Source organism: Salvelinus fontinalis, chromosome 5 (assembly GCF_029448725.1).
Source record: "Salvelinus fontinalis isolate EN_2023a chromosome 5, ASM2944872v1, whole genome shotgun sequence".
In the NCBI taxonomy this organism is placed as follows: domain Eukaryota; kingdom Metazoa; phylum Chordata; class Actinopteri; order Salmoniformes; family Salmonidae; genus Salvelinus; species Salvelinus fontinalis.
In genome coordinates, this window is record NC_074669.1 from 39,562,661 (window position 1) to 39,588,069 (window position 25,409).

Consider the following 25,409-nt stretch of genomic DNA (forward strand, 5'->3'; position numbering starts at 1 on the left):
GCGCTGTACAGAAACACGGGGATGGTGACTTACTCTGCATGTCTGTAGGGATGGTGACAGGGTGACTTACTCTGTAGGGATGGTGACAGGGTGACTTACTCTGTAGGGATGGTGACAGGGTGACTTACTCTGCATGTCTGTAGGGATGGTGACAGGGTGACTTACTCTGTAGGGATGGTGACAGGGTGACTTACTCTGTAGGGATGGTGACAGGGTGACTTACTCTGCATGTCTGTAGGGATGGTGGACAGGGTGGAGTGGTGGAAGGGGACTGTATAGTCTGCCAGTGAAGACATCAGGTACGGCGTGTCCAGGGCCTGTACATTTGGGAGGCGCACCGTCGACGGCTGATACGTCAACACTCTGAGGGTTAGAAACACCGATTAGATTCAGAGATACAACCAAGGTAGACGTCATCAACGGGCCAATATCACAGAGCACAGAGTTTAATATGTATATATATTAGAATAATAGTTTAATTTAATATGTATAGGAGTTGTCGTCGTCACACAGCGATCACATTGCAGCAGATGTCACGTGATGGAAGTTCGGCCTCTGACACGGCTGTACGTCGTGATGTTATTTACACTGCTGCTTGGGGTCATATCGCCTGAGTCCCCAGTTTTAAAAAACAAGTGACGATGACCCCTTGCCTGTCTTTGACATACAGAAGAAACGGGCTAGTAAAGCCCACAGGAAAGATGCTGAAATCGTTTGTAGTTAGAAACGGATAAGATTAGTTTTCCTGAAATATTATTTTCGATGGAATTTAATTTGATCTCTTGAGAAATTAAGCTAATTGAGTCCACCCAATTTTTTTTTTTTTTAAGTGATTAAATTTGATCTTCAAAAAATATAGTACCAAACCAATCTTTGCGTGTGAAAAAAGATACAGTAGCATGGTCAAAGCTGTACAGAACAGTCTGGAAACACCGGCCACGAACGATATGTTTACAATACCGCGTTGGGAATAAAGCACAATTTGTTCCATTTGTTCCATAGAAATCCTGGTTGAGAATGAAACGACTGAACAAATTAACAACGAAACAGCAAAGCAAAGTAAGTGAAAGAAATCGGATTTGATTATGCTTTACTGGTAATGAGGACATAACGTAAATGCCATCAAAATAACAGATTGGTCAGTGTGGCGTGTAACCGTTTATGGCGTTAATTAACGAGGCAAGTCAGTTAAGAACAAATTCTTATTTTACAATGACGGCCCGGACGACGCTGGACCAATTGTGCGCCGCCCTATGGGATTCCCAATCACGGCCGGATGCGATACAGCCTGGATTCGAACCAGGGACTGTAGTGACGCCTCTTGCACTGAGATGCAGTGCCTTAGACCGCTGAACCAGGGTCTGTAGTGACACCTCTTGCACTGAGGTGCAGTGCCTTAGACCGCTGAACCAGGGACTGTAGTGACACCTCTTGCACTGAGATGCAGTGCCTTAGACCGCATGCGTCCATGTGTGTGTGTGTTAACTATTTAACTGTACTAGAATGCTTAAAAGGACGCTCAAATTTGAAATATCGGCATCGTTTTTTGTTTTGTTTTTATATCGGACATCGGTATCGGCCAAAAATGTCATATCGGTGCATCACTAGTGTATATTAAATGGACTTGTCTACTTCCTAAATGTAGCTGTTGTAAAGGTCCTGGCTTGTATGAGTAGAAGCCCGGGGGATGCTAAAAGTGTTTGTTAATTAACGATCAATTACCGGGAGACCGGCAGTTATTTGCATGACAGTTACCGGCTGACAGAATGTCACGGCCCCTACAGCCCTAGTAGCGACTAGTTCAGTTATTATTATTATATTTTCTACTTTATTCAGTAAATATTTTCTTAACTGTATTTCTTGAACTGCGTTGTTGGTTAAGGACTTGTAAGTAAACATTTCACATTCAGGTCTACCTACGCCTGTGACAAATCAAATTTGAACTCACCCCTTAGCGTGCACCTCCTCTGTCTTGGACATGTAGAGGCATCTCTTCTTCAGTGGCGGATCAGGCTCCTCTTCCTCCTCTGATGATGATGATGATGAGCTCTCCAGGGTCAGGTCGATCACGTCTGCCTTCTTATTGGTTGAGCTGAGCTCGCTGTGGGAGGGGACCACGGCACATAGACGCGCTGGGGGGAGGAGAGACGAGTATCAAGTGACAGATCAGTCAGTAGGTATACTATAGATACGGTATTTATAGCAGAGACGGTTGATGTCTATAGGAGGACTTACGTTCTATTTTGGGGATACAGGTTGAGGACACACTGAGGGCCTCTTTCCGTGGTCTCATGGGACACCAGGTCCCGTCCTCCTGGAACTTGATCTCATCCACGTCGGAGCAGTCGTTCAGAATCTCCATGAATAACCTGACAGACAGAGGGACAGACATGTTCCAACAACCGGTCAGACAGAGAGACAGACAACCGGTCAGACAGAGAGACAGACAACCTGTCAGACAGAGGGACAGACAGAGGGACAGACAACCGGTCAGACAGAGGGACAGACATGTTCCAACAACCGGTCAGACAGAGAGACAGACAACCGGTCAGACAGAGGGACAGACAACCGGTCAGACAGAGGGACAGACATGTTATAACAACCGGTCAGACAGAGGGACAGACAACCGGTCAGACAGAGGGACAGACAACCGGTCAGACAGAGGGACAGACAACCGGTCAGACAGAGGGACAGACAACCGGTCAGACAGAGGGACAGACATGTTATAACAACCGGTCAGACAGAGGGACAGACAACCGGTCAGACAGAGGGACAGACAACCGGTCAGACAGAGGGACAGACAACCGGTCAGACAACCGGTCAGACAGAGAGACAGACAACCGGTCAGACAGAGGGACAGACATGTTATAACAACCGGTCAGACAGAGGGACAGACAACCGGTCAGACAGAGGGACAGACAACCGGTCAGACAGAGGGACAGACAACCGGTCAGACAACCGGTCAGACAGAGAGACAGACAACCGGTCAGACAGAGGGACAGACAACCGGTCAGACAGAGGGACAGACATGTTATAACAACCGGTCAGACAGAGGGACAGACAACCGGTCAGACAGAGGGACAGACAACCGGTCAGACAACCGGTCAGACAGAGAGACAGACAACCGGTCAGACAGAGGGACAGACAACCGGTCAGACAGAGGGACAGACATGTTATAACAACCGGTCAGACAGAGGGACAGACAACCGGTCAGACAGAGGGACAGACAACCGGTCAGACAGAGGGACAGACAACCGGTCAGACATGTTCCAACAACCGGTCAGACAGAGGGACAGACAGAGGGACAGACAACCTGTCAGACAGAGGGACAGACATGTTCCAACAACCGGTCAGACAGAGGGACAGACAACCGGTCAGACAGAGGGACAGACAACCGGTCAGACAGAGAGACAGACAACCTGTCAGACAGAGGGACAGACAACCGGTCAGACAGAGGGACAGACATGTTCCAACAACCGGTCAGACAGAGGGACAGACAGAGGGACAGACAACCGGTCAGACAGAGGGACAGACATGTTCCAACAACCGGTCAGACAGAGAGACAGACAACCGGTCAGACAGAGGGACAGACAACCTGTCAGACAGAGGGACAGACAACCGGTCAGACAGAGGGACAGACATGTTCCAACAACCGGTCAGACAGAGAGACAGACAACCGGTCAGACAGAGGGACAGACAACCGGTCAGACAGAGGGACAGACAACCTGTCAGACAGAGGGACAGACAACCGGTCAGACAGAGGAACAGACAACCTGTCAGACAGAGGGACAGACAACCGGTCAGACAGAGGGACAGACATGTTCCAACAACCGGTCAGACAGAGGGACAGACAACCTGTCAGACAGAGGGACAGACAACCGGTCAGACAGAGGAACAGACAACCTGTCAGACAGAGGGACAGACAACCGGTCAGACAGAGGGACAGACAACCGGTCAGACAGAGGGACAGACAACCGGTCAGACAGAGAGACAGACAACCTGTCAGACAGAGGGACAGACAGAGGGACAGACAACCGGTCAGACAGAGGGACAGACATGTTCCAACAACCGGTCAGACAGAGAGACAGACAACCGGTCAGACAGAGGGACAGACAACCTGTCAGACAGAGGGACAGACAGAGGGACAGACAACCGGTCAGACAGAGGGACAGACATGTTCCAACAACCGGTCAGACAGAGAGACAGACAACCGGTCAGACAGAGGGACAGACAACCGGTCAGACAGAGGGACAGACATGTTCCAACAACCGGTCAGACAGAGAGACAGACAACCGGTCAGACAGAGGGACAGACAACCTGTCAGACAGAGGGACAGACAGAGGGACAGACAACCGGTCAGACAGAGGGACAGACAACCGGTCAGACAGAGGGACAGACAACCGGTCAGACAGAGAGACAGACAACCTGTCAGACAGAGGGACAGACAACCGGTCAGACAGAGAGACAGACAACCTGTCAGACAGAGGGACAGACAACCGGTCAGACAGAGGGACAGACATGTTCCAACAACCGGTCAGACAGAGAGACAGACAACCGGTCAGACAGAGGGACAGACAACCTGTCAGACAGAGGGACAGACAGAGGGACAGACAACCGGTCAGACAGAGGGACAGACAACCGGTCAGACAGAGAGACAGACAACCGGTCAGACAGAGGGACAGACAACCGGTCAGACAACCGGTCAGACAGAGGGACAGACAACCGGTCAGACAGAGAGACAGACAACCGGTCAGACAGAGAGACAGACAACCGGTCAGACAGAGGGACAGACAACCGGTCAGACAACCGGTCAGACAGAGGGACAGACAACCGGTCAGACAGAGAGACAGACAACCGGTCAGACAGAGAGACAGACAACCGGTCAGACAGAGGGACAGACATGTTCCAACAACATTCCTTTGATGTTCCATTCATGCTTTAAAGATCCATAGAACACTACAGTATTCAGCTCTGCTATTGATACCATTCAGGCCTCTATTCTACCTCAGCTAATAGACTAACAGTTATAATATCTATTGATACCATTCAGGCCTCTATTCTACCTCAGCTAATAGACTAACAGTTATAATATCTATTGATACCATTCAGGCCTCTATTCTACCTCAGCTAATAGACTAACAGTTATAATATCTATTGATACCATTCAGGCCTCTATTCTACCTCAGCTAATAGACTAACAGTTATAATATCTATTGATACCATTCAGGCCTCTATTCTACCTCAGCTAATAGACTAACAGTTATAATATCTATTGATACCATTCAGGCCTCTATTCTACCTCAGCTAATAGACTAACAGTTATAATATCTATTGATACCATTCAGGCCTCTATTCTTCCTCAGCTAATACACTCTAACACAGTTACAATATCTATTGATACAATTCAGGCCTCTATTCTACCTCAGCTAATAGACTAACTGTTATAATATCTATTGATACCATCCAGGCCTCTATTCTACCTCAGCTAATACACTCTAACATAGTTACAAAATCATTGCCACTGCAATAACCGGGCTGTAAAATAAAATGGTTCCTTATTTTACGACTACTAATAATAATAATAATAGAGGTACCAACCCATCGATGACGAAGCTCTCATAGGAAGCCTCATCACAGACAGGATATATCCTGGTGTTAATATCATCGTCATCATTATTACCGTCATCACTATTATTATTATTATCGTCATTATCATCATTATTATTGTTATCATCATCATTATTACCATCATTATTATTATTATCGTCATTATCATCATTTTATCATCATCATTATTATTATAATCGTCATTATCGTCATTATTGTAATTGTCATTATCATCATTATTATCGTCATTATCATCATTATTATTGTTATCATCATTATTACCGTCATCACTATTATTATTATCGTCATTATCATCATTATTACCGTCATCACTATTATTATTATCGTCATTATCATCATTATTACCGTCATCACTATTATTATTATCGTCATTATCATCATTATTATCATCATCATTATTATAATTATCGTCATTATCGTAATTGTCATTATCATCATTATTACCGTCGTCATTATTATTATTATCGTCATTATCATCATTATTACCGTCATCACTATTATTATTATCGTCATTATCATCATTATTATCATCATCATTATTATTATTATCGTCATTATCGTAATTGTCATTATCATCATTATTATCGTCATCACTATTGTTATTATCGTCATCATTATTATTATTATTGTCATTAATTATTATTATTAGGTGATCAAATACTTATGTCATGCAATAAAATGCAAATGAATTACTTAAAAAATCATACAATGTGATTTTCTGGATTTTTGTTTTAGATTCCGTCTCTCACAGTTGAAGTGTACCTATGATAAAAATTACAGACCTCTACAAGCTTTGTAAGTAGGAAAACCTGCAAAATCGGCAGTGTATCAAATACTTGTTCTCCCCACTGTAGATGGGTCCGACCACCATTAATCAAATAAAAACTGTCTTATAAATTAGGGGTATTTTAGATGATAACACCTAGCTATATAGTTAGCTAGCTAACTATAGCTACTGAAACAGATTGTCGTTTTGCTATGTTTTTGGGGAAGAACATTGTTTGCATCCATGAGCTAGCTAGCTGTTTATGACCAGCACTGTAGGTGCGCGAGACAACTTTACCAGTATCGTAGCATACGTATCGATGAATCGTTGTGACATATGAAATACGAGTGGTAGTGTAATCAATGTGTAATAACTACGTGGAAAAAATGATGGAACGCGTTACATTATTTTGTGACGTGCAGTCATATTCAGGTCCCCGTTGGTCAACGAGATTAATTGACGCGTCAAATCGTATTTTTTCGACACGCAAAGGCCCAAACGGCGTTCCATAGAAATCCTGGTTGAAAATGAAACGAATGAACAAATGAACAACGAAACAGCAAGTAAGTGAATGAAATCGGATTTGATTGTTTTACTGGTAATGAGGACATACGTAAATGCCATCAAAATACATTTTTGGTCAGTGTGGTGTGTAACTATTGACTAGGCAAGTCAGTTAAGAACAAATTCTTATTTACAATGACGGCTCAGCCCCGGCCAAACCCGGACAACGCTGGGCCAATTGTGTGCCGCCCTATGGGCCTCCCAATCACGGCCGGATGTGATACAGCCTGGAATCGAACCAGGGACTGTAGTGACGCCTCTTGCATCGAGATACAGTGCCTTAGACCGCTGTGTCCATGTGTGTGTGTTAACTATTTAACTGTACTAGAATGGTTAAAAGGCGGCGGAAAAAATGTAATATCGGTGCATCGCTGCTTTACGTTGGGTTTCTATTTGTGCTCAGTGTTTTATCGAGAGGTACCAACCCGTCGATGATCAGGCTCTCGTAGGGGGCCTTCTTGTCACAGACAGGACAGACCCAGGTATTATTAGAGAGAGGTACCAAACCGTCGATGATCAGGCTCTTGTAGGGGGCCTTCTTGTCACAGACAGGACAGACCCAGGTATTATTAGAGAAAGGTACCAACCCGTCGATGATCAGGCTCTCGTAGGGGGCCTTCTTGTCACAGACAGGACAGACCCAGGTATTATTATAATTATTATTAGAGAGAGGTACCAACCCGTCGACGATCAGGCTCTCGTAGGGGGCCTTCTTGTCACAGACAGGACAGACCCAGGTATTATTATAATTATTATTAGAGAGAGGTACCAACCCGTCGACGATCAGGCTCTCGTAGGGGGCCTTCTTGTCACAGACAGGACAGACCCAGGTATTATTAGAGAGAGGTACCAACCCGTCGATGATCAGGCTCTCGTAGGGGGCCTTCTTGTCACAGACAGGACAGACCCAGGTATTATTAGAGTGAGGTACCAACCCGTCAATGATCAGGCTCTCGTAGGGGGCCTTCTTGTCACAGACAGGACAGACCCAGGTATTATTAGAGAGAGGTACCAACCCGTCGATGATCAGGCTCTCGTAGGGGGCCTTCTTGTCACAGACAGGACAGACCCAGGTGGGTTTCTTCTCATTCATCTGCAGGTAGAGGGCCGCGTCGAAACACTGCAGGTGGGAACAGGTGACAGCTCGACACGGCACTGTCAGACGCATTTTACCCAGCTACAGAGGAGAGAGACGAAAAAGAGAGATGAAAGAGAGACGAAAAAGAGAGACGAAAAAGAGAGACGAAAAAGAGAGACGAAAAAGAGAGACGAAAAAAAGAGATGAAGAAGAGAGACGAAGAAGAGAGACGAAAGAGAGATGAAAGAGAGAGATGAAAAAGAGAGACGAAAAAGAGAGATGAAAAAGAGAGATGAAAAAGAGAGATGAAGAAGAGAGACGAAGAAGAGAGACGAAAGAGAGATGAAAGAGAGAGATGAAAAAGAGAGACGAAAAAGAGAGATGTAAGAGAGAGATGAAAAAGAGAGATGAAGAAGAGAGACAAAAGAGAGATGAAAGAGAGAGATGAAAAAGAGAGACGAAAAAGAGAGATGAAAAAAAGAGATGAAGAAGAGAGACGAAGAAGAGAGACGAAAAAAAGAGATGAAGAAGAGAGACGAAGAAGAGAGACGAAAGAGAGATGAAAGAGAGAGATGAAAAAGAGAGATGAAAAAGAGAGATGAAAAAGAGAGATGAAAAAGAGAGATGAAAAAGAGAGATGAAGAAGAGAGACGAAGAAGAGAGACGAAAGAGAGATGAAAGAGAGAGATGAAAAAGAGAGACGAAAAAGAGAGATGTAAGAGAGAGATGAAAAAGAGAGATGAAGAAGAGAGACGAAAGAGAGATGAAAGAGAGAGATGAAAAAGAGAGATGAAAAAGAGAGATGAAAGAGAGAGACGAAAGAGAGACGAAAGAGAGACGAAAAAGAGAGATGAAAGAGAGACGAAAAAGAGAGATGAAAAAGTGAGATGAAAAAGTGAGATGAAAAAGAGAGATGAAAAAGAGAGATGAAAGAGAGAGACGAAAAAGAAAGATGAAAGAGAGACGAAAGAGAGACGAAAAAGAGAGATGAAAGAGAGACGAAAAAGTGAGATGAAAAAGTGAGATGAAAAAGAGAGACGAAAAAGAGAGACGAAAAAGAGAGATGAAAGAGAGAGACGAAAAAGAGAGATGAAAGAGAGACGAAAGAGAGAGACGAAAAAGAGAGATGAAAGAGAGACGAAAGAGAGACGAAAAAGAGAGATGAAAGAGAGACGAAAAAGTGAGATGAAAAAGTGAGACGAAAAAAAGAGACGAAAAAGAGAGACGAAAAAGAGAGACGAAAAAGAGAGATGAAAGAGAGACGAAAAAGAGAGATGAAAGAGAGACGAAAAAGAGAGATGAAAGAGAGAGATGAAAAAGAGAGAAGAAAAAGAGAGACGGAAAGGAGAGACGAAAAAGAGAGATGAAAGAGAGAGATGAATTGGCCAGTTTAACCACATATTTGTAACACATATCTTTGTCTGTCTGTAAAAGTTGTACCAGACTGATTTGTATGAAATGTAGTATTTATTTATTTTTCAGCGTGTTTTACTCACGGGGCACATGAGCGACACCCTCAGGCTGGTTGTGGCAATCTCACTATCAGGGTCTGCTGTCAGCTTCTCTTTTACTGCAAGAGGACAGGGGAAGATTTGAAGGACATTACAGATTTAACACAAACATGTGTTGCGAGTGTGATTCAGTGGGAATCAATTGCAATGAGCCTGTCCTCTAATGTTCGTGTGTGTGTGAGAGAGAGAGTGTGAGTGAGTGAGTGAGTGAGTGAGTGAGTGAGTGAGTGAGTGAGTGAGTGAGTGAGTGAGTGAGTGAGTGAGTGAGTGAGTGAGTGAGTGAGTGAGTGAGTGAGTGAGTGAGTGAGTGAGTGAGTGAGTCAGTCAGTCAGTCAGTCAGTCAGTCAGTCAGTGAGTCAGTCAGTCAGTCAGTCAGTGAGTGAGTGAGTGAGTGAGTGAGTGAGTGAGTGAGTGAGTGAGTGTCTCTGTGTGTGTGTGTGTGTGTGTGTGTGTGTGTGTGTGTGTGTGTGTGTGTGTGTGTGTGTGTGTGTGTGTGTGTGTGTGTGTGTGTGTGTGTGTGTGTGTGTTTACTCAGCGCTCTAGAGTGGTCTGGGTTTCTGATGCCCTTCATCCTGAGCCTCTGCAGCAGTAGAGGTGAGGTGAGCTGCCTCACCAGGTACACCGACATGGAGTACGTCTGGAACGACAGGCGGAGAAATAGAATGATCTGTCTGCTTCAACGACATGCGGGGGAACGTCAGGAACGACACGCGGGGGAACGTCAGGAACGACACGCGGGGGAACGTCAGGAACGACACGCGGGGGAACGTCTGGAACGACACGCGGGGGAACGTCAGGAACGACACGCGGGGGAACGTCAGGAACGACACGCGGGGGAACGTCTGGAACGACACGCGGGGGAACGTCAGGAACGACACGCGGGGGAACGTCAGGAACGACACGCGGGGGAACGTCTGGAACGACACGCGGGGGAACGTCTGGAACGACACGCGGGGGAACGTCAGGAACGACACGCGGGGGAACGTCAGGAACGACACGCGGGGGAACGTCAGGAACGACACGCGGGGGAACGTCAGGAACGACACGCGGGGGAACGTCAGGAACGACACGCGGGGGAACGTCTGGAACGACACGAGGGGGAACGTCAGGAACGACACGCGGGGGAACGTCAGGAACGACACGCGGGGGAACGTCAGGAACGACACGCGGGGGAACGTCAGGAACGACACGCGGGGGAACGTCAGGAACGACACGCGGGGGAACGTCTGGAACGACACGCGGGGGAACGTCTGGAACGACACGCGGGGGAACGTCAGGAACGACACGCGGGGGAACGTCAGGAACGACACGCGGGGGAACGTCAGGAACGACACGCGGGGGAACGTCAGGAACGACACGCGGGGGAACGTCTGGAACGACACGCGGGGGAACGTCTGGAACGACACGCGGGGGAACGTCTGGAACGACACGCGGGGGAACGTCTGGAACGACACGCGGGGGAACGTCTGGAACGACACGCGGGGGAACGTCAGGAACGACACGCGGGGGAACGTCAGGAACGACACGCGGGGGAACGTCAGGAACGACACGCGGGGGAACGTCAGGAACGACACGCGGGGGAACGTCAGGAACGACACGCGGGGGAACGTCTGGAACGACACGCGGGGGAACGTCTGGAACGACACGCGGGGGAACGTCTGGAACGACACGCGGGGGAACGTCTGGAACGACACGCGGGGGAACGTCAGGAACGACACGCGGGGGAACGTCAGGAACGACACGCGGGGGAACGTCAGGAACGACACGCGGGGGAACGTCAGGAACGACACGCGGGGGAACGTCAGGAACGACACGCGGGGGAACGTCAGGAACGACACGCGGGGGAACGTCAGGAACGACACGCGGGGGAACGTCAGGAACGACACGCGGGGGAACGTCAGGAACGACACGCGGGGGAACGTCTGGAACGACACGCGGGGGAACGTCTGGAACGACACGCGGGGGAACGTCTGGAACGACACGCGGGGGAACGTCAGGAACGACACGCGGGGGAACGTCAGGAACGACACGCGGAGGAACGTCTGGAACGACACGCGAGGGGAACGTCAGGAACGACACGCGGGGGAACGTCAGGAACGACACGCGGGGGAACGTCTGGAACGACACGCGAGGGGAACGTCAGGAACGACACGCGGGGGAACGCCAGGAACGACACGCGGGGGAACGTCAGGAACGACACGCGGGGGAACGTCTGGAACGACACGCGGAGGAACATCTGGAACGACACGCGGAGGAACGTCAGGAACGACACGCGGGGGAACGTCAGGAACGACACGCGGGGGAACGTCAGGAACGACACACGGAGGAACGTCAGGAACGACACGCGGGGGAACGTCAGGAACGACACGCGGGGGAACGTCAGGAACGACACGCGGGGGAACGTCAGGAACGACACGCGGGGGGAACGTCAGGAACGACACGCGGGGGAACGTCAGGAACGACACGCGGGGGAACGTCAGGAACGACACGCGGGGGAACGTCAGGAACGACACGCGGAGGAACGTCAGGAACGACACGCGGAGGAACGTCTGGAACGACACGCGAGGGGAACGTCAGGAACGACACGCGGGGGAACGCCAGGAACGACACGCGGGGGAACGTCAGGAACGACACGCGGGGGAACGTCAGGAACGACACGCGGGGGAACGTCAGGAACGACACACCAGCTTGAAAGGCCTAATGAAGACTATGATGCAAAAAAGGCATCTTTACAGTTGTTACTATAAATAAAGTTCACAATAAAATAGTGAAAAATACATTGATTCTCAATGTTAGTGTTTACAATACCTTTCCGATTTCGGCTGCCCACGTTACAGAGATCTGATTGGGTACGGCAGAGGACAATCTGACCAATGAGGTGATATTTAGAGGTCTTCCCGGTCTCTTCTGTTCCACTCCATTTTTAGGGGGCGGGGCATAACCCTGAAAAACAACACAACTTTACCATCACGTCATATTAGAAATAGTCTCACTTTAGTATGCGCTGATCTAGGATCTGTTTTGCCTTTTAGATCATAACGAATAAAATAACGTAAACAGCTGGGACCTGATCCTAGACCAGCTGAGAAACCAGTACGTACCGGCAGGGGGAAGAGCTTCCCATTAACTTTAATGCAGAGACTGTTGGGGTAGTTGTCTTCTTGGGGACAACTTGTTTCTGACAGACAAAACCTACAAGAAAAAATGTAGAAAAACTCCATTTGAGAAGCAATAAACAAGATGATTTTGAAGGTAAATCTCCTCTGGGGCTCCAGGTGTCTGAATAGTTTCTGGAATTATGACTCTGCATTCTATCTATGCCTCACCTCAGTTGTATCTGAACCATGTAGTCTCTTCTGCCACCTGGTAGGAAGTCCCTTTAAGAACAAGAACCCATGCAAATTAGAAACAGAACTATTGTGGAACGGGTCAGGAGGAGTAGGTGCTGTGAGAGCAGAGCAGACCCATACCTTGAAATGCACACCTCCCTGACTTGTTGAGGCGTCAAGGCGAAGATGAAGTATTTCTCTTGGTGGTATCTCTGAACAGTACTGGCTCCTAGTAGAATAAGGACATCGGATTGTGATATGATGCAAAAAAATATATATAACATTCAGACACTTCAATGCAGTCTGTGGTCAGATATGTCAACATTACCAGAGAGATAGGCAGTAATGTTAACATTACCAGAGAGATAGGCAGAATGGCAACATTACCAGAGAGATAGGCAGAATGGCAACATTACCAGAGAGATAGGCAGAATGGCAACATTCTCAGAGAGATAGGCAGTAATGGCAACATTACCAGAGAGATAGGCAGTCATGTCAACATTACCAGAGAGATAGGCAGTCGTGTCAACATTACCAGAGAGATAGGCAGTCATATCAACACTACCAGAGAGATAGGCAGTCGTGTCAACATTACCAGAGAGATAGGCTGTAATGTAAAAATTACCAGAGAGATAGGCTGTAATGTAAACATTACCAGAGAGATAGGCAGAATGGCAACATTACCAGAGAGATAGGCAGAATGGCAACATTGCCAGAGAGATAGGCAGTAATGTCAACATTACCAGAGAGATAGGCAGAATGGCAACATTACCAGAGAGATAGGCAGTCGTGTCAACATTACCAGAGAGATAGGCAGAATGGCAACATTACCAGAGAGATAGGCAGTAATGGCAACATTACCAGAGAGATAGGCAGTAATGGCAACATTACCAGAGAGATAGGCAGAATATCAACATTACCAGAAAGATAGGCAGAATGTCAACATTACCAGAGAGATAGGCAGAATATCAACATTACCAGAAAGATAGGCAGAATGGCAACATTATCAGAGAGATAGGCAGAATGGCAACATTACCAGAGAGATAGGCAGAATGGCAACATTACCAGAGAGATAGGCAGTAATGTCAACATTACCAGAAAGATAGGCAGAATGGCAACATTATCAGAGAGATAGGCAGAATGGCAACATTACCAGAGAGATAGGCAGAATGGCAACATTACCAGAGAGATAGGCAGAATGGCAACATTACCAGAGAGATAGGCAGTAATGGCAACATTACCAGAGAGATAGGCAGTAATGTCAACATTACCAGAGAGATAGGCAGTCATGTCAACATTACCAGAGAGATAGGCAGAATGGCAACATTACCAGAGAGATAGGCAGAATGGCAACATTACCAGAGAGATAGGCAGAATGGCAACATTACAAGAGAGATAGGCAGAATGTCAACATTACCAGAGAGATAGGCAGAATGGCAACATTACCAGAGAGATAGGCAGAATGGCAACATTACCAGAGAGATAGGCAGTCATATCAACATTACCAGAGAGATAGGCAGTCATATCAACATTACCAGAGAGATAGGCAGAATGGCAACATTACCAGAGAGATAGGCAGAATGGCAACATTACCAGAGAGATAGGCAGAATGGCAACATTACCAGAGAGATAGGCAGAATGGCAACATTACCAGAGAGATAGGCAGAATATCAACATTACCAGAGAGATAGGCAGAATGGCAACATTACCAGAGAGATAGGCAGAGCTACTATGACATGAGCCATCATTTTCGATCTATGAGAACTTGAGAAATGTCTAACATTAGAACCAACAGGCTGGTTTAAGGCTCTGAAGTGGAACGGACAACAAGAAAAACGGGACATCGGATTATGATCAGAACATTCAGGCACTTAATCACAAGACTCCTTCATCCGTAATGTCATGTCTGACCAGAAATACGATGGAATGTCCACCTAGATTCCACCCTACACACCCATCCAAACCATTCAGAACTAGAATAACTTGTCTAAAGTTACAGTGGCCGACAGGTCGTTGTTTTTATTAATATTTTATTTTATTTAACCTTTATTTAACTAGGCATGTCAGTTAACAACAAATTCTTATTTACAATGACGGGTCTACCCCGGGCCACACCCGGACGACACTGGGCCAATTGTGCGCCGCCCTATGGGATTCCCCATCACGACCGGATGTGATACAGCCTGGATTTGAACCAGGGACTGTAGTGACGCCTCTTGTACTGAGATGCAGATGCCTTAGACCGCTGCGCCACTCGGGTTTCAGGACAACAAGAATCAGTTTGTGACAAGCAAGAACAATCATTCACACACCTAATCAGAGTCGATCAGTAATCATTCATTTCATCAATGTAAAGCCTGCCCAGTAATATGGTAGAAGTCCAACTAGATAGATTTACCAGAGAGACACTGACCCAGGCTGGAGGGTTTAACCAGGATGTCCAACACGTCGTAGAATGGCAGAGACTTCATCTGGACGTCTGGATGGACCGGAGGGATGAGAGGGGCGGGCTGCTGGAGGTTCATCCTCAGCTCCTTATTGGTCTCCTCGTGGAGCACCAGCGAATCACCAGAGAGGAGCAGCGAATCGGACGCCAGGTCAAAGTCCCGGGAGACACCGGCGCCGTCAGGGGACAGGTCACTGAGGTCAGAGGTTACCGCGGTAACGCCACCGCCTTCCGCTGCCGCGGAGAACGCGGGCTTAACTGCAGCCAAGTCGGTAAGACAAGCGTCTATCGTCCTGGGATAGCGGCGGCGATAAAGTTCCTTGATTTTGATCTGGACGGCTGGACTGCAGGAGGCGTTCTTCAGGAGGTGCAAGACCCTCAGAAGGAGCTCATGCTTGGGACCACTCTTGTTTCGCCCAGCGAAGCCCAGTAACACTTGTAGCTCTGACACTCTGAAACTTGATACCATGCTCTGGAAAAACAAGGGGAGACATGAGGACACAGACAGGCTACCATGTCATTAAAAACATGATTAGGAATGATTAGGCTAATCATTTTTGCCACTTGAGGAAAATTCAAGTTTTTATGCCATGTTTTCTTTAGTTCAGATGATTAGCCTCATTTTGAAGTTGTAAAAAATGTAAAAGTATGTGACCAGGATTCAGCTGTCAGAGAGAACATATAGGCTGTACATTCTGATATCATAACAAAACAATGACTCGTGTTATCCTTACATGGCACAGCCAGGTTAGCAATATTGGCTTTAAAAGCAAAAACACCAAACATGTCAATGGCGAGGTGAAACTACCCAGAATAGAGCTATTCCAACACAATTATTATTACACATTTGATACCCCCCCCCCCCCCCCCCACATAACAACCCCCCCAGAACAGGACTTCCCCCTTCACATAACAACCCCCCAGAACAGGACCCCCCCCCCTTCACATAACAACCCCCCCATAACTGGACCCCCCTTCACATAACAACCCCCCATAACAGGACCCCCCCCTTCACATAACCCCCCAGAAGAGGACCCCCCCCCCCTACACATAACAACCCCCCAGAACAGGACCCCCCTTCACATAACAACCCTCCATAACAGGACCCCCCCCCCACACCCTTCACATAACAACCCCCCCATAACTGGACCCCCCCATCACATAACAACCCCCCATAACAGGACCCCCCCCTTCACATAAGAACTCCCCCATAACTGGACCCCCCTTCACATAACAACCCCCCATAACAGGACCCCCCCCCTTCACATAACCCCCCATAACAGGACCCCCCCCCCCCCCCACATAACACCCCCCCCCCCCCATAACAGGACCCCCCCCCCCTATAACAGGACCCCCCCCTTCACATAACAACCCCCCCATAACAGGACCCCCCCCTTCACATAACAACCCCCCCCATAACAGGACCCCCCCCCCCCCCCTAACAACCCCCCCATAACAGGACCCCCCCCCCCCCTTCACATAACAACCCCCCAGAACAGGACCCCCCCCCCCCCCCCCTTCACATAACAACCCCCCCCATAACAGGACCCCCCCCCCCCCCCCTTCACATAACAACCCCCCCATAACAGGAAAGTAATAAAAGCCCAACTGACCATTCATTATACGGTCCATGCTGGATCGCTCTTACGTGTGTATTTCCTTGTTTCTTACAAATCCTTATTATATGTGACCCGTTAAGCATCTAAAAAAATGTTGAACGAGAATAATGCCAGAACCATTCGATCAGATCAAACATGGGAAGAGCATGGCATTGGCAAGGCTGACAAAACGATGGATGAAGAGGAGTGAGGACGAGCTTGACTTTAGAAAAAAGAAAAAAAACACAACATTAGCGAGTTATATGGTTAGGTAGGCAAAAGAAAACGGCGGGACTGCAGAATCATGCTCATGGTAAGATTTTGTTAAAGCTATACAATAACGCCGTACACAAATAGGTATTGTTATTGCGGAGCATTCATTTGACGATTGAAATAGCAACAGAAAACATATTAAAAAAAATACCCATAATTCCTGCAAATGATGTACTATGAGCATGGTTCCCGTATGTGAAAAAAATATCGCCCCATATTCTCTTCCAGGTTTCATACTTCAGCAGATTTTAAAACACAGCCTTCCATGACTCTGAAAACTATATACTCTGAAATCAGTGGGAAGAGGGAGAAGAAGAAAAAAAAAAATGGTGTGTGTATTTTTTTTCTCTCCGGAATATATCATTTTCAGTCATGGCACGCTTTGTTTAAGGGCTGTTAAAGATTGAAAACCAAAAGAAGAAAACAAATAAACATTTAAACAACAAAGCAGTGGTTTTGTTTTCCATCCTGCCCCCGATCATTTTCATAGTCGTGGCACGCTTTGTTTAAACCGGTTAAAATGTAATCAATATTGTAATCTACACAATCGCCAAAAGTAATTGTTTATCATGAGAACCATAAACAATAACTAGTTATGCTGCATACTCCAAGGAAGGTTCAAATATCATCTTTCTGGTAAAAAAAATAGCTATAAATTGCTGAGGTATAGTCACTTCTGAGGACACAAGCTCAAGTACACAGTATAAATATGATTAAAAAATATGAACAATTTTAAACATTTAATATGATGTATTTCCTATTCAACTAAACTGTATGAATAAGGCTTGAAATGACATATGCTTTCTAATTATAGTTTAATTAAATTATTAAAACGACTAACTATAAGACGTCACCTTCCTTATAACTGTAAAATACATATTTGTATGTGTAGTTTTAAGAGAACATTTGCATATTTTGATAAGGTCTCTCTTGATCAAAACGTCTGTGAAGGTCTCACAGAGCTCGGCTTCATGAGCTCGTTAGGAACTCGCCTTTCCTCTCATATTAATCGTGTTAAAATCTATTCGTTATTTTAGATTAATGGCTATAAATTGATCTCTGAATGTGCTACAGTGCTGAACCCACTCTCTCCTGCTAGATACGATGTAAGAATTGCAGGCATGTGCTGTCAATGGTAGGAGGGCCATCCCAGCTTCAAGTGGTGTCAGGTTTCACATCCTACGTCACATATACTACTGTGTCCATGAAAACCAGGGTTATCACTCAATGCAAGCCATTTTAAACAACGGTGTCCACAGATCGATTTATAAGCAAAAACGTTGGTCGGACCCACGCAGGTCCCGTTAAACAGAGGACTTTACATCTAAGAATATTATTAATTAAGAGATATTGAAGATTGAAAGTTGGTGGGGGAAATTATTTCAACAAAAAAAAGCGGTTAACTTTTCTCCATCCTCCCGATTCAGAATATATAACTTTATTGATATCAGATGTTTAATCTGATGAGAGAAACTTAATCTGATGATGAGAAACTTTGCAGAATGTCGGCCCAGTTTCACCTAGTTCCATCTTCTCCCACTACCCAGACTGGACTTCCTGTCACTACCATATTTGGTGGTGAGAAAACGTTCTATATAGACGGATGTTTCAGCTCTATAACCCCTGTAACTTGTTACCCCTTCTGTTTGTGGTTTAATAGCTATTGACGATAGAAAGCCGAATATCCAATAAAAAACTAATTTTGCCTCGGTCTCATCTCAAGTAGATGGCAGGTGGCTAACTATCATTTGAGTGATCAATAACGTCGCTATCATTTGACTGATCTCTTACATTAGAGTTAGTTGCAGTACTGTTTATAGCGTTGTGGTCTAAATAACCTTATCTAGAAAGTCATTCGTGAAAATTACTCTTATTTTTTTTAAATAACAGTTAAGAGCAGTCCAGCTAACTAGCAACACTGACGACAATAGTCTCTACCTACCTTGATAGCTACTTATGTTAGCATAGCCTATTTGAATGTAAATAGACTAGCTACGGACTAGTCAACTAACAGTATTTACCTTCAACAGGTAACGTGCATTTTATTAGATAAAGTACATTAACGTGAAGCTACATTACAAAACTATTTGACGGCGATTTCGCATTGCTAAGCCAATGGCTACACCTGGCTAATTGTTGTTAGCTAGCTAGCGGCATGCTAATGTCGAGAGCAGCACCAGTTAACTAGGTAAAACAGACATGCACCATTCCACAGTTAGCTAAATAATTTTGCCTATATGAAGCGGATGTCTAATTCAATGCCTTATTCGATAACGCAAATTGCTTAAATAAAATGATAGCTATAGCTTTCTACCTAGCAGTGGCTATGTTGTTTTTTTTTAGCCTACCCGTAGCTCCACAAATTCCGCCATTTTCTTGTCAGGATCATTGACCTCCCCGTCACGTGACAGGTGTGTCTGGCTGCGGAATGTGTCTTGGGGGCGTTGATTGTTGCAAGAAACGCCCACAGGAAGGCCCCTTCATTGATGTCAAGCTAGACTAGAGCAAGAGCCGGTCAGTACTTTTTTTATTTTTTTTATTTTATTTTTATTAACAACCAATCAAAACAGAAAGTACATAAGGGAACACAAGTATATATAGATTATATATAATGGACAATCGAGCTAGGGGGTACAATATCACATTTCAATTACACAAGGACCTTAATTAAGGAACATACATTTACAATTCTAACAGCTTTTTTGTTAGTAGAGTATTTAACTGTCTTAAAATACAGTTCAATTTCTTTTTGTAGGGTAAGAAAATGTGTTTTTTTGTTTGTAAATTTACATTTGTGTATATGAAATTTGGCCAAAAGAATAATGAAATTAATTACATTGAAAATGTTTCAGCTTATTTTTATCGTATGTAAAGAATCCAAGCAGTACATCTCTCCACAATAGTGTAAAATCTTCATAAATGTGTTCAATTATAAATCTACTGATGTCTTGCCACAGTTTTCTTACATGTATACAATGCCAAAAAAGATGCAACACTGTTTCTGGGAGGTCATTACAAAACGAGCAATTTGAGTTGATGTTTTCCTTAAACTTCTTCATATAGTGGTTGGCAGGATAATATTTATGAATCATTTTAAAGGAAACTTCCTTAATTGTGTTAATAAGTAGGTATGTGTGTGGCAACATCCAAACTTTTTTCCAACAGATATTATCAATAAATCCATTCCAATAAGGCATGACATAAGGTATAGATACAACATCCTGCTGAAACAAGGTTAGTATCGCTCTGTTGTTGAATGGACCAGAAGGGAAACAAATCTTTCCTACTGATGAGTCAACAGGGTCAACGGAAGGTAGGCTATGAGGGTCAGGTCTTGACACGTTCCTGAATAACAGAGCAACACCTGAGGGAATGGCGTCTAAAACAATTGCAAAATCTTTAGGTGTTACAGGGATCTTGTAAAGTGATACGAATTCCTTATAACTGAGTAAAAGACCCTCTGCATTTACCAGTTGGCTCACCAATAGGATATTATTTCGGAACCAATATTCTAAAAACAACAAATTATTTTTGTACAATATATCCCGATTATTCCATATATAATATCTGTGTGGAGAAAAATTGTGTTTATAAATTAAGGACCATGACAAGAAAAACTGCCGATGAAAAGCAGAAAGTTTCACTGGAATTTTGTCAATATTATAATTGCACAACAACATGACGTTAAGGCCACCAAAGTAGAGAAGACATGATGAGGAATAAAATTCTAGATAGAAGTGGGTCTTCTTAGGAATTGTTTTATCCAATTGATCTTAAAAGTATTATTTAAAGTAGTAAAGTCCAGGAAATTCAGCCCACCATTCTCACAAGTGTTCATGACAACAGTTTTCCTAATGTAATGGGTACGGTTTCTCCAAAGAAAGTTGAAAAGCATCTGGTCTATCTCCTTGCTTATTTTACTGTCAAGATATAAAGATAGAGCGCCATATGTTAGTCTAGAGATGCCTTCAGCCTTGGTTATTAGGGCTCTACCTTTTAAAGACAAGTCCCTCTGTAGCCATTGATATAGCTTCTTCTTGGTATTTTTAATACGAATGTTAAAATTTAGTAAGCCTCTAGACTTCTGATCCTTTGTAATGGTTATGCCTAAACATGTAAGTTCTTCTTTTACTGGAATACCATAATATGAAGGTGTCATACAATTTTTGACAGATATGAGTTCACATTCTCCCCGAGCCGGTCAGTACTGCTGCGTTCAAAACAACTGGGAATACGCTTCCCAGCCGAAACTGGAATTGCGTATATTATGACGACATTTAGTTTAGTTTTTGTTCATTTTGGACTGCCGCAACTTTTTTCCCGGCTGTTCGAGCACAATACAGTCTATTCTCGAAGCAAGCCGAAGTCGGTAGCCGAAATTTTACGCCCCCTCGTCGGCCGTTGGTCAACATTAGGGGTTCGTCATTTAATGACAGAAAACTATGACGTAATATGTTCTTTTTCAAATGAGAACAAAACTACTGAATTAGTCGTTCATTTCGTCATTCTCTCTGGTACATTTTATAAACGCAAAAACAAATATTTGAAATCTGTCCCCAAATGCAATATATTTTTTACTTGAAATCCAATATTTAATCAAATCTCTAGAATTAGTCAATAACAAAAAAAAACACTGAATTCTTACAACTCTATCATACCTTTGTACAACTGTAACCCCTGGCATTTATTTATTTTATTTTAGGTACTTTAACTTTTGAAAGTAAATTCTTGTGAGTTCCAGTTCTCTGCTGCCAATGACTGGAACGAATTGCAAAAATCCCTGAAGCTGGAGACTCATATCTCCCTCACTAACTTTAAGCATCAGCTGTCAGAGCAGTTTACCGATTGCTGCACCTGTAAACAGCCCATCTGTAAATAGCCCACCCAACTACCTCATCCCCATATAGTTATTTATTTTTTGCTCTTTGCACATCTATCACTCCAGTGTTAATGCTAAATTGTATTTTTTTCACCACTATGGCCTATTTATTGCCTTACCTCCCTAATCTTACTACATTACTACATGCACATTAATCCGGCTGCTCTGATTGAATAGAGCGAAGCTGTCTCTGTTCATTTGCTATATATTTCACCTGATCACTTATCATTGCATTTCTTTCAGTTTTCACTTTAGAAACTGGCCACAAGCACACAACTACTGAACAACACAACTACTGACCACAGCCACACAACTACTGAACAACACAACTACTGACCACAGCCACACAACCACTGAACAACACAACTACTGACCACAACCACACAACTACTGAACAACACAACTACTGACCACAACCACTGAACAACACAACTACTGACCACAACCACACAACTACTGAACAACACAACTACTGACCACAACCACACAACTACTGAACAACACAACTACTGACCACAACCACTGAACAACACAACTACTGACCACAACCACACTACTGAACAACACAACTGCTGACCACAACCACACAACTACTGAACAACACAACTGCTGACCACAACCACTGAACAACACAACTGCTGACCACAACTCAGGACCACAAATACTGACCAGAAGTACTGAGGAACACCACACAACAACTGACCACTAATGACCATGACCACTGACCTCATCTACTCACCAAAACCACACAACTACTGACGATATAATAATGAACCCCACAACTCTCAGCGACAGAATTCAGGCCATCTTGATAGATGGGGTTCAACCAGAATTATCTTAGTGTCAGAACTCAGGCCATCTTGATAGATGGGGTTCAATCAGAATTATCTTAGTGACAGAACTCAGTGTAAGGGCTGTTGTCCTCCTCTTCCTCAGATGAGGAGAGGAGAGAAGGATCAGTGGACCAATACGCAGCAGTAGGGAAATAAGCCATCTCTTTATTTGAATACGACGGCAACACGAAAACAAAACACTTACAAAATTTACAAAATAAGAAAACGACGTAGACGAAACCTGAACATGAACTTACATAACTAAACGTAGAACTCACGGACAGGAACAGACTACATCAAAACGAACGAACAGCCAAACAGTCCCGTATGGTACAGACATAGACGAAACAGGAGACAATCACCCACAAACAAACAGTGAGAACACCCTACCTAAATATGACTCTCAATTAGAGGAAAACGCAAAACACCTGCCTCTAATTAAGAGCCATACCAGGCAACCCAAAACCAACATAGAAACAGAAAACATAGACTGCCCACCCAAAACTCACGCCCTGACCATTATACACATACAAAAACAACAGAAAACAGGACAGGAACGTAACAGAACCCCCCCCCCCTCAAGGTGCGAACGCCGGGCGCACCAGCACAAAGTCCAGGGGAGGGTCTGGGTGGGCAGTTGACCACGGTGGTGGCTCAGGCTCCGGACGCTGTCCCCACACCACCATAGTCACTCCCCGCTTCTGTATTCCCCTCCCAATGACCACCCTCCAACTAAAACCCCCTAAATGAACGGCCAGCACCGGGAGAAGGGGCAGCACCGGGACAAGGGGCAGCACCGGGACAAGGGGCAGCACCGGGACAAGGGGCAGCACCGGGACAAGGGGCAGCACCGGGACAAGGGGCAGCACCGGGACAAGGGGCAGCACCGGGACAAGGGGCAGCACCGGGACAAGGGGCAGCACCGGGACAAGGGGCAGCACCGGGACAAGGGGCAGCACCGGGACAAGGGGCAGCACCGGGACAAGGGGCAGCACCGGGACAAGGGGCAGCACCGGAACAAGGGGCAGCACCGGAACAAGGGGCAGCACCGGAACAAGGGGCAGCACCGGAACAAGGGGCAGCACCGGGATAAGGGGCAGCACCGGGATAAGGGGCGGCAGGTCCCGGCTGAGGGACTCTGGCAGGTCCCGGCTGAGGGACTCTGGCAGGTCCCGGCTGAGGGACTCTGGCAGGTCCCGGCTGAGGGACTCTGGCAGGTCCCGGCTGAGGGACTCTGGCAGGTCCCGGCTGAGGGACTCTGGCAGGTCCCGGCTGGACGGCTCTGGCAGGTCCCGGCTGGACGGCTCTGGCAGGTCCCGGCTGGACGGCTCTGGCAGGTCCCGGCTGGACGGCTCTGGCTGGTCCCGGCAGGACGGCTCTGGCTGGTCCCGGCAGGACGGCTCTGGCTGGTCCCGGCAGGACGGCTCTGGCTGGTCATGGCTGGGCGGCTCTGGCTGGTCATGGCTGGGCGGCTCTGGCTGGTCATGGCTGGGCGGCTCTGGCCCGACGGGCAGCTCAGTAGGGAGGAGACGGAGAGACAGCCTGGTGCGTGGTATAGGCACTGGCTGCGCTGGAGAGGAGGAAACAGCTGGAGAGAGAACCCGGAGAGACAGCCTGGTACGGGGGGCTGCCACTGGAGGACTGGTACATGGAGGTGGCACCGGGTATACCGGACCGTGAAGGAGGACACGTGCTCTTGAGCACCGAGCCTGCCCAACCTTACCAGGTTGAATGGTGCCCGTAGCCCTGCCAGTGCGGCAAGGTGGAATAGCCCGCACTGGCGAACCGGGGACACCATTCGTAAGGCTGGTGCCATGTATGCCGGCCCTAGGAGACGCACTGGTGGCCAGATGCGTTGGGCCGGCTTCATGACATCCGGCTCGATGCCCAACTTAGCCCTCCCAGTGCGGCGAGGTGGAATAGCCCGCACTGGGCTAAGCACGCGTACTGGGGACACCGTGCGCTTTACCGCATAACACGGTGTCTTACCAGTACGACGCCTTCTACCTCCACGGTAAGCACGGGGAGTTGGCTCAGGTATCCTACCCGGCTTTGCCAAACTCCTCGTGTGCCCCCCTCCCCCCAAGAAATTTTTGAGTCTGACTCACGGGCTCCCAACCGCTTCGCCGCGCTGCCTCCTCATACCAGCGCCTCTCTGCCATCGCTGCTTCCAACTCCGCCTTGGGACGGCGATATTCCCCTGGCTGAGCCCAGGGTCCTTTACCGTCCAGGATCTCCTCCCAAGTCCAGAAGTCCTGGTTGCTCTGTTGAGCTTTCCCTTGCCGCTTGGTCCTAGTTTGGTGGGTGATTCTGTAAGGGCTGTTGTCCTCCTCTTCCTCAGATGAGGAGAGGAGAGAAGGATCAGTGGACCAATACGCAGCAGTAGGGAAATAAGCCATCTCTTTATTTGAATACGACGGCAACACGAAAACAAAACACTTACAAAATTTACAAAATAAGAAAACGACGTAGACGAAACCTGAACATGAACTTACATAACTAAA

General features: G+C 46.3%; 1 protein-coding gene across 5 annotated transcripts in view; it reads right to left on the minus strand.

Annotated features, from left to right (window-relative positions):
• Window positions 1-19,632, minus strand: part of LOC129855571 (E3 SUMO-protein ligase PIAS2-like) — a 23,304-nt gene extending 3,672 nt beyond the window's left edge. Inside the window, exons 1-13 of one of the 5 annotated variants that reach the window (XM_055923375.1) lie at window positions 19,542-19,632; window positions 16,936-17,143; window positions 15,275-15,794; window positions 13,018-13,105; window positions 12,874-12,924; window positions 12,649-12,739; window positions 12,356-12,490; window positions 10,079-10,184; window positions 9,533-9,606; window positions 7,384-8,135; window positions 2,236-2,369; window positions 1,949-2,132; window positions 224-363 (exon numbers count right to left, since the gene is read on the minus strand). In XM_055923375.1, coding sequence (XP_055779350.1) covers window positions 224-363; window positions 1,949-2,132; window positions 2,236-2,369; window positions 7,384-8,135; window positions 9,533-9,606; window positions 10,079-10,184; window positions 12,356-12,490; window positions 12,649-12,739; window positions 12,874-12,924; window positions 13,018-13,105; window positions 15,275-15,794; window positions 16,936-16,938 — 2,278 coding nt within the window. In that variant the 5' untranslated portion in view covers window positions 16,939-17,143; window positions 19,542-19,632. Of the gene's footprint in view, window positions 1-223; window positions 364-1,948; window positions 2,133-2,235; window positions 2,370-7,383; window positions 8,136-9,532; window positions 9,607-10,078; window positions 10,185-12,355; window positions 12,491-12,648; window positions 12,740-12,873; window positions 12,925-13,017; window positions 13,106-15,274; window positions 15,795-16,935; window positions 17,144-19,507 lie in introns of all 5 variants that reach the window. The other 4 variants (XM_055923376.1, XM_055923374.1, XM_055923373.1 and 1 more) reach the window with 4 other exon arrangements.
• Window positions 19,633-25,409: the final 5,777 nt, after the last annotated feature.